The sequence below is a fragment of the Sminthopsis crassicaudata genome, chromosome 2 (assembly GCF_048593235.1).
Source record: "Sminthopsis crassicaudata isolate SCR6 chromosome 2, ASM4859323v1, whole genome shotgun sequence".
In the NCBI taxonomy this organism is placed as follows: Eukaryota; Metazoa; Chordata; class Mammalia; order Dasyuromorphia; family Dasyuridae; genus Sminthopsis; species Sminthopsis crassicaudata.
In genome coordinates, this window is record NC_133618.1 from 372,602,086 (window position 1) to 372,616,969 (window position 14,884).

The window sequence follows — 14,884 nt, forward strand, 5'->3', positions numbered from 1 at the left end:
TCACAGAGTATCTGAAGAGAAATATGGTTTAAGAAGACTGGAAAGGTAGAAAGAAACCAAGTTATAAGGACTTTAATGTCAAACAAGATTTTACATGTTGGAGGTGATAGAGATAGAGATAGTAGAGGATACTAGAATTTATCCATTGGGAGTTTATCCACGGTCAAACCTTAACTTTAGGAAGTTCAATTTAAACAGTTGAATGGAGAAAAATAGGCATGAAGAGATTTGAGGAAGCCTTAAAGGGGGCCGAGGATTCTAAAAGGCAGCAGTTTGGAAAAGAGAAAAGCCAATGCAAAGGTATGGAGAGAGTAGACAGAGTGATAAATCCAAGGAAAAGAAAGTGTAATTTAACAATAGAATACATGAAGCAAAGTCAAATATATGAAAAGAAATGGAAAAGGTCAGATTGTAGAAAGCTTTAAATTCTAAACAGAGGGCTTTATATTTTATTCTAGAGATGATTGGGAGCTGCTGAAGCTTGCTAATTAGGGCAGAAAAGTGATATGATCTGATCCCTGGTTTAGGTAAATCATTCTGGGGACTGTGGGAAGGATGGATTGAAGGGAGAGATGAGGTAGGAAGACCAATTAAATAGCTACAGCAATAGTGCAATTGAAAGGCCCTTAAGTGTGGCTGTATGCGTGGAGAAAAAGGATGGAAGAAATATTGTAGAGAAAAAAATGACAAGATTTGGTAACCTGTTGAATATGTGGAGTGAGAGGAGTTGAAGATGACACTGAGCTTTCAAACCTAGATGACTAAAATTATGATGGTATCCTTAATATAATAGAAAATTTCAGAAGAAAAGATGAGTCGAGGGTCAGGGAGAAGATGGTAACTAGTTCTGCTTAGGATGTATTTAGTTTTGCTGAGTGAAATGGGTAGAGTCTAGAGAACATTGTACACAGCAACAAGAAGATTATGCAATGATCAATTCTAATGGACGTGGCTCTTCTCAACAGTGAGGTGGTTCAGGTTAATTCCAGTAGACATTATGGAGAGAGCCATCTGCATCTAGGGAGAGAATTGTGGGGACTGAATGTGGATCACAACATAGTATTTTCACTTTTTTTTTTAATTTGCTTTTTGTTTTCTTTCTCTTTTTCCTCCCTTTTTGATTTGATTTTTCTTGTGCTGCTGGATAATCGTGGAAATGTGTTGAATTGCACCTATTTAACATATATTGAATTGCTTGCTGCCTAGGGGAGGAGTGAGAAGAGAGGGAGAAAAAAATAATTGGAACTCAAGCTTTTGCAAGGATGAATGCTGAAAACTATCTATGTATGTATTTTGAAAATAAAAAGCTAAAAGAAAAGATATATCCAGTTTAAGATGCCTATGGGACATCCAGTTCAAAATGTTCAATGAGCAGTTGGAGTTATGGGACTAGAGAGTCTAGAACCAGATAAACAGAACTAGAAATCATTTGCAAAGAGATGGTAATTGAACTAATGAGAGCTGAAGACAACACTAAAAGAGATGTTATAAAGAGGAAAGAGTAAAAAGAGGTCAAGATAGACCTTGGGGGAAAATTCATAGTCAAGTGGGTGTGACCTAAATGAAGATAAGGAAGATCAAAGAAAAAGAAGTAGTCTCACTGGTAGATGAAGCTGGAGACACTAGAGTCATGGAAACTCCAAAAGAAAAATACATAAAAGCAAAAGTCCATCCCTTCCTAGAGGAGCTGGTAGTCTAATGGGGGAGACAAGTGATTACATATCAACAAGATATATATTGAATTAATAGGAAATAATTAACCAGCAACTAAATGGCTCAGTGAATGGAGTGCAAGGGAATGGAGTCAGGAAGACCTGACTGTGTGACCCTAGGCTGTCACTCTGCCTTAATCCTTTGGAGAAGGAAATAACAAATCACTGCAGTATCTTTGCCAAGAAAACCTCATGGACACTATGGTCCAGAGGATCATGAAGAATTGGACACAAATGAACAACAACAACAATCAACTGAGGAAAGGCACTAAAATCAAGTGGGTTTGGGACAGGCTTTCTGTTAAAGCCTTTTGGGGGGGTTTTAGCTGAGATTTGGAGGAAGTCAGGGGAGAAAAGAGGCAAGGAGGGAGAACATTCCAGGCATGGGGGACACAGTGAAAATGGCCAGAGTCCAGAAATAGAATGTTTTGTTCTAGGAACAGTAAGGAGGCCAGTGTGTAGAGTACATTGTGGAGGGGGCGGGGAGAAAGGAGGAGAGAAGAAGGGGAGAGGGAAGGTATAGTTAAGAGCTGAGGAAATTGGAAAGGTCAGACCACATTACGAAATGCTTTGAATGCCAAACAGGATTTTATATTTCATCCTGAAAGTGATGGGAAGTTACTGATATGCTAGTAAATGTTTTAACAACCGAGCTTTTTGAAAATACAGAATAGAAACTAATTTTTTAATCTGCTATCATTTTCTCCATCACTTTCTTTAGCTTAAATAATCAACACAACAAGAAACCAAACCTGAGTGTAGTGTTTGTTGATTTATAAGATTTAACTGTTCTTACTGAAAATTTAACAATTGGTTTCAGCATTCCTCTGAATCAGAAGTGTATGCATGGGAGTTGACCTTTAGAAGCAGGAGGGCTATCTCCTCATCAGAGACGGAGTGCTGGAGATAAGGGGAGATGATGTCAGCAGCTATGCCAATTTGGTTGCAGCTTAATGTGGCTGGGGGAAGTTATGGAGATAGATCTGTGTGGGAAAAGGATGAAACCCATTTGTGAAGGAATCTAAATGCCAAAACAGACGTGTTTATATTTTATACAGGAGACAAAGTGAGTCACTGAAGCTTTCTGAGCAGGGAAGGGACATGGTCAGACTGTGCTTCAATTTGGCAGCTGTCTGGAAGATTAAAAAGGAGAGAAAGTGAAATCAGTAAAATAATCAGGAAACAATTGCAATAGTCAGGCTAGAGTTCATAAGGGCCTTACCTAAAATGGTACTATATGACTGAAAAGAAAGACAGGGATTCAAGAGATTTTTTTATTATTATTAAAGCTTTTTTATTTTTCAAAATATGCATAGATAACCACACAAGAAAAATCAAATCAAAGCACTGAGAGAGAGAGAGAGAGAGAGAGAGAGAGAGAGAGAAAGAGAGAGAGAGAGAGAGAAGCAAAATAAAATGCAATTAAGCAACAACAAAAAGAGTGAAAATGCTATGTTATGAACCACATTCAGTTCCCATGATTTTTTCATCACTGAACAATTGGATCTGGATAAATCATCTCACTGTTGAAGAGAGCCATGTCCATCAGAGTTGATCAGCGTATAATTTTGTTGTTGCTGTGTATAATGATCTCTTGGTTCTACTCATTTCACTCATCATCAGTTCATGTAAGTCTCTCCAGGTCTTTCTAAAATCATCCTGTTGATCATTTCTTACAGAACAATAATATTCCATAATACTCATATACCACAGTTTATTCAGCCATTCTCCAACTGATGGGCATCCATTCGATTTCCAGTTTCTAGCCACTACAAAGAGGGCTGCCACAAACATTCTTGGCACATACAAGTCCCTTTCCCTTCTTTAAGATTTCTTTGGGATATAAGCCCAGTAGTAATACTGCTGGATCAAAGGGTATGCACAGTTTGATAACTTTTTGAGCAGAGTTCCAAATTGCTCTCCAGAATAGCTGGATCCTCAAGAGATATTTTAAGGTATATTTGGAAACGGATGGAAAATTGGGGGACTGAGGAAGAGCAAAGGATAACACAGAGACTGTGACCTAGTTGATGAAGGATTGCTGGAAGTGAGGAAAGCATTTGTTATCTGATTTGGAACAAGCATCCTAGGAAAATTTGAGGAGGGAAGCAAGTATAAGTATTTTAAGACATGTTGAATGAAAGTAATTATAGGGATTCTATAAAATTAAACTCTTTACATTCTCATGTAAGAAAATGATACATTAACTCCTAAGAATTTTAACAATATTAGGGCAGTATTATGCTGGAATGATCTCAAAAAAAAAAAAAAAAAAAAGTAGGGGTGAGGAAGAAAGAAGCACTTAATGGGGAAGAGAGAAGTAAAAAGGGGGAAATTTTCTCACATAAAAGAGGGGAAAATGAGGAGGAAGAGAGAGGGAGTCGAGAAGGACAATGTCTAAACCTCACTTTCATTGGAATGGGTTCAAAGAGGGAATATATACACACACACTCAACTGTATATATATATATATATATATATATATGTAAAACTTAACCAATAGGGAAATAAGAGAGTAAGGGGGATAAGAGGTACAGGAGTGGAAATAATAAAAGGGAGGGCAGATTAAGGGAGGCAATGGTCAGAAGCAAAATAGACTTTTTAAAATGGATAGGATAAAAAGAAAGAGAAGTATAAACAAAAAAATAGGATGGAGGAAAATTCACAGTAATCATAACTGAACATGAATGGGATGAGCTAAACAATAAAATGTACGCTGAGAGCAGAATGTATCAGAAAGCAAAATGCGATAATATGTTATGTACTTAAAACTAAAAAACAGTTAAAGGGCTGGAATGGAATCTATTATGCTTTAGGAGAAGTAAATGAGGTAGTGGTAGCAATCATGATCTCAAAACAAAAACAAAATAGACCTAATTAAAAGAAATAAACTACATTTTGCTGAAAGGTGCTATAAACAACAATAAAGGAATATTTTTAAAAATTACATCAGTTTATTTGATAAAGACCTCATTTCTCAAATAGATAGAGAACTGAGTCAAATTTATAAAAATAAGAGTCATATGATAAATGCTCAAAGAATATGAACAAGCAAGTTTCAGATGGGATCAAAGATATCTATATATCTATCTGTATCTTATATTTTTAAATGTTCTAAATTGTTGATTAGAGAAATGCAAATTTTAAAAACTGAGAAACCACCTTATATGTATCAGAAATGACAAATGTTGGAGGGGATGAGGGAAAATAGGTACATTAATAAGTTGTTGATAAAGTACTGAACTGGTCCAACCATTCTTGAGAACAATCTCGAACTATGTGCAGAGAGCTATAGAACTGCATATTCTTTGATACAACAATACCATTGTATCCCAAAGAGATCAAAGAAAAATGGAAGGGACATATAGTAAAGAAGTATATGTAGCAGCTCTTTTTGTGGTGGCAAAGAATTGGAAATTAGGGGGATGCTCATTAATGGGGAAAGGCTGAACAAGTAGTGGCATATGATTATGTTGGAATACTGTTGTGCTGTGGGAAATGAGGAGGTGGTTTCAGGAAAACATTAGTAAGACCTATTTGAATTGATGTAAAAGGAAATGAGAACTGGAAAATCATTTTTTTAGTTTATTTTTAATACACGTTATTTTATGAATTATGTTGGGAGAGAAAAATCAGGGCAAAAGGGAAAAACCATGGAGAGATTAAAAAAAATAAATAGAAAAGTGAGCATAGCATGTGTTAATTTACATTCAGTCTCCTTCATTCTTTCTCTGGTTGCAGATGGCATTTTCTGTCCAAAGTCTATTGGGAAGAACCAAGCCTTTCATAGTTGATCACTACACATTTTTGCTGTTATAGTGTACAATGTATTCCTGGTTCTACTTATTTCACTCAGCATCAGTTCATGTAAGTCTTTCCAAGGCCTTTTTAGAATCAGCTTATTCATCAGTTTTTTATAGAACAATTATATTGCTATCTTCACGTACCACGACTTGTTCAGCCATTTCCCAATTGATGGGCATGCACGCCTTTTCTAATTCTTTGCTACCACAAAAAGAGCTGATGCAAACATTTTTCCACATATGGGTCTTTTTTTCCTCCTTTATGATTTTCTTGTGATACAGAGCCAAGAACTGGGAAATCACTGAGCACAGTAACAGTAATGTTGGAAAGATGATCAGCGGTAAAACACCTGTTTACCCTGATCAATATATAATGGTCCAAGACAATTCCAAGGGATGTATGATAAAAAAAAAAAAAAAAAAAAAAAATGCTACTACCTCCAAAGAGAAATGAATTGAGTGCAAGTTGAAGTATAATTTTCTCACTTTTTTTGTGATTTGGCTGATATGGAAATATTTTTGCATGATTTCATTTACTGTTACTCAGTGGGTGGGGGAGGGGTGAATCTGAAACTCAAAAGAATGTTTAAAATAATTTTTTTTAATAAATGAAGATTTGTATTTTAAATTTTTATTTTTAGACATGGTTTGAGATGCCAGCTGGGCATCCAAGTGGAAATAGTCATCTGCTGGGAATGGGGGTTCTGGGGAAAGATGGGGGTGGACATGGAAACTTGGGAGGCCAGCTGCATGCAGGTGGTAATTGCAGGCTTGGAAGTGGGTCAGATGCTCCCCGAGAGTGTAGAGAGAGATACAACCTTGTGCAATACCCATATTTAAAGCACGGGAGGAAGAACATGAGAGGGTAAAAAGAGACAGGATACTTATTAGATTGGTGATGTGGAAAAAACCCTAGATTTGAAACCGAGGGCCTGGGCTGGCCTTAGGAAGTTAATTCCTTTTCCTGGGCCTCAGTTTCTTCATCTGTAAAATGGGGGGAAAAGGAGCTAACCAAAAATCCAAGGTTTCCTCCAGTTCTATATCTACTGAAGATTTGTGAGCAGAGGCGGGACGAGACTGACTGCCTACGAGGAAGATTAATCTAACAGCAACGCTTTAGAGAGATGGAGAGAGAAGACAAGACCATTTGCGGTTCGCGGGGAGGCATGGCAACAGCGCAGACCGGAGCCTAGGGGCCCGACAGAGGCAGGACGCGGGAGGAGGCCGTTGCTCGACCTCGCCCGGCGCGCGCACCCCCGCCCCATCTTCTCCAGTCTCAGGAGCTGTCCTCGCGCCCGCGCGCAGTCAGTTGGGGTTCGGTTCGGTGGGCGGCAGAGAAAGAGAGGAAGATGGGATCACACTAGGCCCACACTACCCCGCCACCCCCACCCTAGCCCAACATCCCTCCTCCACCTCTTCCTCCATAGCCCGCAGTGGGGGAGGGGAGTGAAGGGGGAAAGGGACTGGGGAGGCAGAGGGAGAAGGAGGAGATAGAAAAAACTAGGGTTTGGGCGGAGAAAAGGCGGAGCCTCGCTGCGGGGCGGGGGGGTCCGCGCCTCTCTGCGCACGCGCGGCGGGCCGCGGCAGTTGGGGAGGGCTCGAGAACTCTCTTCCGGAAGGTTCCGGAGACTTCTGGAAAAGGCGCTGCTGAGGCGGGGAGTGCCCGACTCTATATAAGGAACAGGCGGGGGCGGCCGCGCGCCAGTTTGCTCTTCTCTCCTCTTGCTGCCAGCTGAAGCCTTTGGGCTCCTGCTCACGCCGTCACGGTAAGATCCCCGCGGGCCTCTGCTCCCTGAACATGGACCTGGGCGTGGGCACAGCGGTCCTTCCCGCGGCCAGGGCTCCACGAGGAGGAGGGGGGCGGAAAACAGCTCTGGGCTCGGGGTCGCCGAGGATGCCAGAGAAGTGGTCCCGGGCCTCCGTTCTCCCTTCAGGGGCGGAGGACCCGGGACGGACGTTGAGGACCCCCCCCCTTTTCCCTTCCCATCCTTTTTGCCCTTCCCCGCTGCTTTCACCCATCCTTTGCTGTAATTTAAACAAGGCAAACGACTCCGGATAATCTTGGGGTTGGGGCAAAAAATGGTGGGGGGGGTGACTCCTCCAAATCCCGAGGAGGCTGCCCGAGGATTGGGGGGGCAGAGGAGCCCGGGGCGCGCGCCGCCGCCCCCGCCCGCGGGGCTGCTCTCCTCGGGCGGGGCACCTGCGCCGGAGCCGAGGCTGGAAGGAGGGGGCGCAAGGAATATATCTCTAAACTGAAGCCCTTTCTTTAATGGGGGAGATGAGACTGTTTCCTGCGGATCTGCCTGATGATTCCTTGTTAATAAATCGGGATCTTTGTAGGACGTGTGCTGTGCCTGGTGGTTCTTATCCGATTTCCCCCCCACGTATTTTCATTCACCCCTCCCCCATATTGTGAGCTTTATGAAATGTGGCGCTTGCGTTCACCTTTTCCTATCAACTCCCAATTAACTGGGGCTTTAATCGTTAGACACTTTAGTGGAATGGGAGTGAATTCTTTATCGCCATTTGAGAATTCAGGGTTTGTGTTTTATTTCTTTGCCCTAGTGCTTATAGAGGACAGATTATCCTCCTAATGAGATGAGCCTTCTAGCGTTAATCTGGCTGGGGAGGTGGTAGTCTCTTAAATAAAGGATGAGATGCAATTGGATCAGTCAGTGCTCCCTCTTTGAAGTGCTCCCCGTGAAGCATCAGTTAAGTCATCGTGACTTGGTTCTCAGTGAATTAGTCTAATTTTGTTTTCTACCACAGTCGGTAGTTTTATTTCCTTTAATCTGTTGAGACCTGTGTAAAAAAAAAAAAAAAAAAAGATTCACATTTAGAATTCTTTTAAAGCCGTAGGGTATTGGTGTTATTTTACTAACTGATAACAATATTCTGTAGATGCCTGAGGAAACGCAGACCCAGGACCAACCCATGGAGGAGGAGGAAGTGGAGACTTTTGCCTTTCAGGCAGAAATTGCTCAGTTGATGTCTTTAATCATTAATACATTCTACTCTAATAAAGAGATCTTTCTAAGAGAGCTAATTTCAAATTCATCTGATGTAAGTTTTTATTTATTTTTTGTTTTTTGAAATTCGATTTAGTTCCAGTATGGCTGTTTCAATTCAGGGTTTAAATTTTCAAACCTTTTTCTTGGTAGGCCCTGGACAAAATCAGATATGAGAGTCTGACAGATCCAAGTAAACTAGACTCTGGGAAAGAGCTGAACATTAGTATTATTCCAAACAAAGATGATCGCACCCTTACCATTGTGGATACTGGTATTGGGATGACCAAAGCTGATTTGATCAACAATCTTGGTACAATAGCAAAGTCTGGAACCAAAGCTTTTATGGAAGCATTACAAGCTGGTGCAGATATCTCTATGATTGGTCAGTTTGGTGTTGGCTTCTATTCTGCCTATCTGGTTGCTGAGAAGGTGACTGTGATCACTAAACATAATGATGATGAACAATATGCCTGGGAGTCTTCAGCAGGAGGGTCATTCACTGTCAGGACTGATATAGGTATGTGCTTTTGAGGCTTTTATTTTGTGAAATTTAAGACGGTCAGCTAGGTGGCGCAGTGGATAGAGCACCAGCCTTGAATTCAGGAGGACTCCAGTTCAATGTGGTCTCAGACAATTAACACTTCTGGCTGTGTGACCCAGGGCAAGTCATTTAACCCCAGCCTCAGAAAAGAAAAATAAAAATAAAATTTAAGATAAACTCAAAATAAGTAAAAGGATCAAGTTCTCTTTATGCAGAGAGGGAAAACATTCTGGAAGTGGCAAGAAGTGGATCAAAATCCCACCTTTGAAACTATTTGACCATGGGCAAATTAATTAGACCTCAGCTATGAAATATGTGGATATGGCTGGACTTAAGTAGCTTTTGAAGTTAATTCTGGCTAGATGTAAGATAATATGAGTGGTAGTCTTAAGAAATAAAAATTGAGTTTTGTAGCAAGAAAGCATTGGATATGTGCCCAACAATGACAAATGAGTTTTTTTAAGAATTATCTCAATCTAATTTTTTATGGTAAATGCAACACTATTGATTATTATAGGTTGAAGAAAACCTTTATTAGAAATTTAATATTCAAATGATGAAATTTCAACAAATAGCTTTTCAGAACATTACATATTAAATGAGTTGCTTAATTGAATTAAGGTATTGTTTTAGAGGAATTAAAGGATTTTCCAAAAAATCTATGAAAAATGGCTTCTTAGCTATAGCTTTTTGGGTTGAGTTTAGAAAATCATGAATCTTAACACGTTTCCCACATGAAGTTTTTTCCTTTTTCCAGGCGAACCTATGGGTCGTGGAACAAAAGTAATTCTGCATCTGAAAGAGGACCAAACTGAGTACTTGGAGGAAAGAAGAATAAAAGAAATTGTGAAGAAGCATTCTCAATTTATTGGCTATCCAATTACACTTTTTGTAAGTTTTAAAATATTGTAATTCTGAATTGAAATCCTCAGCTAATTAATGCATAGATTGCTGCTAGTTAACCTTTATTAGCTAGAAGAGGTTACAAAAAGGAGTGATGTTTTGTGAATTTTACTTTTTATTTTGATGGTTGCCTCTGTTATTATTGAAGATTTCATGTTCATGTAATAAACAGCTAAGATTTGTAATATTTACATAACTTGCTAGCTCTCTTAAAGTTTGTATTTGCTTTGTAGCTTATTTGTCCTTACACCATAGTGTGTGCAGATAATATCTGTAAGTGGACCTGGGGCTGTTAGAAATAGATGTATTAAATATTTAGAGCCAAAGAGTTGAGCCACTTTATTTTAGTACTTGATTGACAAGCTCCCTAAATAACTGTTGTATTTTAATGTGAGCTTTGAGATAACCATTTTGTACCTTTTTGAAGGTGGAAAAAGAAAGGGATAAAGAAGTCAGTGATGATGAAGCAGAGGAAAAAGAAGAGAAACAGGAGAAGGAAAAAGAAGAAAAGGAGTCTGAGGACAAACCAGAAATAGAAGATGTTGGTTCTGATGAAGAAGAAGAAAAAAAAGATGGTGACAAGAAGAAGAAAAAGAAGATTAAAGAAAAATACATTGATCAAGAAGAGCTTAACAAAACAAAGCCAATTTGGACCAGAAATCCTGATGATATTACTAATGAAGAATATGGTGAATTCTACAAGAGCTTGACAAATGACTGGGAAGATCATTTAGCTGTGAAAGTAAGTTTCAATTAGATAATTTTCCCCAGGAATTTATATAATAGGCACTTAAGAAAATAGCTTTGTAGCTTTTACACACAGTATTTTGAGGTTTTTAAAAATGTATATACATGTAATATAAATATGTAATATGTTTTACTACATGGAGCGCAATGGTGGAAAAATTGAAAGAGAACTATATGCACCTTAATGCAAAGAATTGCTTGTGTTTAGATTCTGATGAAGCTTTTTAAAATTTTGTTTTAGCACTTCTCAGTGGAAGGACAGTTGGAATTCCGGGCCCTTCTCTTTGTTCCAAGACGTGCCCCCTTTGACCTGTTTGAAAATAGAAAGAAAAAGAATAACATCAAATTGTATGTGCGCAGGGTTTTCATCATGGATAACTGTGAAGAACTGATCCCTGAATATCTGAGTAAGTAGGAGGGAAAAGGAAATAAATGATACTTTATCAGGTGCCAATTGACCTCACTACAACCCTTCTAGAGACATAGATAAACCACTGTTTACAAGATACTAAGGCAGACAGACAACTATGATCACAACTATGAGGCTAGAAAGGATTCTTGAGATCTTCCCTGAAAACAGGCCTAGTGCTTTATCTGTTAATTACCTTTATTTTAAAATAAGGGAGAGAGGAGGTACATTTGCTTGTTTGTTTAGAGGACATTGTGTTTGTCTTCAGTATTTGTATTTTAAGGCTAATCATTGCAAATGGTTTCAGATTTCATCAGAGGAGTAGTGGACTCTGAAGATCTTCCTCTAAATATTTCACGTGAAATGCTGCAGCAAAGCAAGATTCTGAAAGTGATTAGGAAGAATTTGGTTAAAAAATGCTTGGAACTCTTCACTGAATTGGCAGAAGATAAAGAGAATTACAAAAAGTTTTATGAGCAGTTTTCTAAAAACATTAAGGTTAGTTAACTTTTGATCAACTTAAATTCTTTTTGCTATTAAACTTGAAAGTTTCTCAAGTTTTGTTTGTTTTTCCAGCTTGGAATACATGAAGACTCCCAGAACCGAAAGAAACTTTCAGAATTGTTGAGATACTATACTTCTGCTTCCGGTGATGAGATGGTTTCTCTTAAGGACTATTGCATGAGGATGAAGGAAAATCAGAAACATATTTATTATATTACTGGTAATTCATATTAACATTACTATTTATATTTTATAATCTTTTGGCAGCATTGTCATTGTTAAACCTCAATAAGTTATTTTTCTCGAGTAATTCAGGAAAAGAGATTATCTTATTTGGAATTGAATTTTTTTGACTGATGTTTAAAGGCATTCTTACCAAATCTGAATGATAAAACCCTAGTAGACATTACTGACGACTAGATTAGGATCAAGAGAAATTTGAACTTGTTAGTGATAGATTAAACAAAGGAGATTTAATAGGAAAAAAAGTTTAAAAACATCATTCATTTAAAGAAATATAATCTGGGAATATATACAAGGTGTGTGTAATAATATTGAAGAGGCAGGGAGAGTATTGTAGATGAACAATTTGGGTATCAAAAATTTTAAATTGTAGTTGGTTCAGCATATACCACATTTTAGGGAAAACAAAAATCAATCTGGAATACATCCAGAGGAATGGATAAGCCAAGGTGGTAAAAGATTCAACCATATTACCTTAAAAGTGAACATGCTAGCAGTTTTTTAAATGGACTGGACTGTTTTACTTGGCCTCTATTTTGCATATCTAGAAGTAATTAAAAGATTTCTGAAAAGCTTTTATCAGGCTTTTCCCCATTAATTACTGGAGGATCTTCATTAAAGGCTGGTAGGAAGGGGTGACTTTTAGGAAGTTTAAATGCCATAATATTAAGATTCTAAAAATTGAGTTAAAAGAACAAAGACATAGGAAATGAAAGCACATACGTGAGAGAATATTTTATCATGTATGAATTTGTTTTTTCAGGTGAAACTAAGGACCAAGTGGCTAATTCAGCTTTTGTTGAACGTCTTAGGAAGCATGGTTTAGAAGTAATATATATGATTGAACCTATTGACGAGTATTGTGTGCAACAGTTAAAGGAATTTGAGGGCAAGACTTTAGTCTCTGTAACCAAAGAGGGTTTGGAACTCCCAGAAGATGAAGATGAAAAAAAGAAGCAGGAGGAAAAAAAAGCAAAGTTTGAAAATCTTTGCAAAATTATGAAAGATATCCTGGAAAAGAAAGTTGAAAAGGTATGGAAAATTTACTTGAACAATGAATTTATATTTATTGAACCTGATTTAGCATTATGTTTAACTAAAATAATGTGGTAGTCTCATAAGTTGTATAATTATTATTATTAAAACTAAATGTTCTGAATATTTTGTTTTCTAATTGAAAATTGACTTAAAATTTCAGGTTGTAGTATCAAACCGATTGGTTACTTCCCCATGCTGTATTGTCACAAGCACATATGGCTGGACAGCAAACATGGAAAGAATAATGAAGGCTCAGGCACTAAGAGATAATTCAACAATGGGTTACATGGCAGCAAAGAAACACTTGGAGATAAACCCTGACCATTCCATTATTGAAACTCTACGACAAAAGGCAGAGGCTGACAAGAATGATAAATCAGTGAAAGATCTGGTCATCTTACTATATGAAACTGCGCTGCTGTCTTCTGGGTTCAGTTTGGAAGATCCCCAGACACACGCCAATCGAATCTATAGGATGATTAAACTTGGTCTTGGTAGGTTAATGAGGCTTACAGGGTAGTGAATTAGTAAATTATAAAGATATTTAAAAGCTGCCTATATTTGAACTAGGGCTAACAAGTTCTAAAATTGGGCTTTCTTTTTGACTTTAAATAGGAATTGATGAAGATGATTCAACTACTGAAGAAACCAATGCAGCTATAACTGAGGAAATGCCACCTCTTGAAGGAGATGATGATACATCGCGCATGGAAGAAGTGGATTAAAAGCATTCCAATACATGAAACTATAGCATGTTTCCTAGACTAGTCTGAATAAGTTATTTTGTATAAGGTGTTGAGAAAATACTTGATGTCTTCATTCCCTCTGATGTATATTTTCAGATATGTTCTCTTTATTTTTGTTAAATCACTTTTTAAAAAAAAAATGTATGGCATGAACATGCTATTTAAGGGGAAATTTAGGTTTCTTTTCCCTTCTAAGTATAATCAATACTGTGATACCTTAGACATACAAGCAAGAACTCTAGTAATCACTGTAGTTTACTTTGGTTTTTATTTTAGGGAGGGAGAAACAATATTCTTAATATATGTCCAAATATTGTAATCTAATGTTAACTCACTAACACTCTTGTGGTCTGATAACAGTATGTAGCTATCAGAAAGCCGAATAATGGAATTGAATTACTCCTTGGTCTCTAAAATACACTGTTTTTGAGGTATCTTTAAAATGTTTATAAAATTGTCTTTCTTTTATATACGTAAAAGAATTGCGTTGCATTCTATTCCATCCATTTTTGCATGTATAAACCCTGAAGTCTAGGAAAATAAAGTGTTAACACCAAGAAACTGTGGGAGTAACCTTAGTTTTCCAGAACTAGAGTTTTGAATATATTTGTATCATACTGCATTCTTAAGCTGAACAAATATGCATATCACATTTTAAAATTTCATTGGCAAAAAATGAGGATATTACTTGTGAGGTAAAAAGTAATGAGATTGTTTTCTTAGAAATTGGAGTAAATATAGCAAGCCTTTTTTTTTTTTTTTTTTTTTAGGCCTTTTGATATGGAGTGTTCTGTTATTCTAAGCTTATAATAGTTAATCCAAGCTATAGTTAAATCCTTCCTCTCCCCCCCAGAAAGCTTTATTTTGGTGTTACTTGACAAGTACTGAAGTTTAACACGTTTTTAAAATTTGACTTAAGCCTATTTTTATAGCCTTAGTGCTATTGGATGCTATATATCATAAGTTAAAGAACAATTGGTGCAGAAGGAAGATACTGTTAAGTGGAAATGGATTATAAGAAATATGGTTCAATTTTTTTAAGACATGGGGAGGGGATGGAATTGTTAGAGTTTTATTGAATCTTCTAGTGACTTTATTTTTGTTAAACACCAACACTAGTAAATTAGAAGCAAAGCTAATTACTACAATCTTGGGGTTTGCCTTTTTAGCTGAAGGACTAAAAAGTTAAATTTGGGACTTTGTAGTAAATTTTTATTCAGTCATTTA

At 37.5% G+C, this 14,884-nt stretch overlaps 1 protein-coding gene across 1 annotated transcript; it reads left to right on the forward strand.

The window, feature by feature from the left end:
• The first annotated feature begins 6,706 nt into the window (after nucleotides 1–6,706).
• HSP90AA1 (heat shock protein 90 alpha family class A member 1) lies at nucleotides 6,707–14,218 on the forward strand. Its single transcript, XM_074291235.1, has 11 exons — nucleotides 6,707–7,281; nucleotides 8,417–8,578; nucleotides 8,677–9,043; nucleotides 9,825–9,958; nucleotides 10,398–10,712; nucleotides 10,959–11,124; nucleotides 11,434–11,624; nucleotides 11,703–11,850; nucleotides 12,637–12,905; nucleotides 13,072–13,405; nucleotides 13,527–14,218. The coding sequence occupies exons 2-11, from the start codon at nucleotides 8,417–8,419 to the stop codon at nucleotides 13,634–13,636; spliced, it is 2,196 nt and encodes a 731-aa protein (XP_074147336.1). The 5' UTR covers nucleotides 6,707–7,281; the 3' UTR covers nucleotides 13,637–14,218.
• Nucleotides 14,219–14,884: the final 666 nt, after the last annotated feature.

What these genes read in the sequence shown, in the direction of transcription:
- HSP90AA1 (XM_074291235.1), top strand. Translation starts at nt 8,417, where the DNA reads ATGCCTGAGGAAACGCAGACCCAGGACCAACCCATGGAGGAGGAGGAA. An exon ending in ACTGATCCCTGAATATCTGA is followed by an intron (nt 11,125 to 11,433) that starts GTAAGTAGGAGG and finishes AAATGGTTTCAG; the next exon opens with ATTTCATCAGAGGAGTAGTG. An exon ending in ACATATTTATTATATTACTG is followed by an intron (nt 11,851 to 12,636) that starts GTAATTCATATT and finishes TTGTTTTTTCAG; the next exon opens with GTGAAACTAAGGACCAAGTG.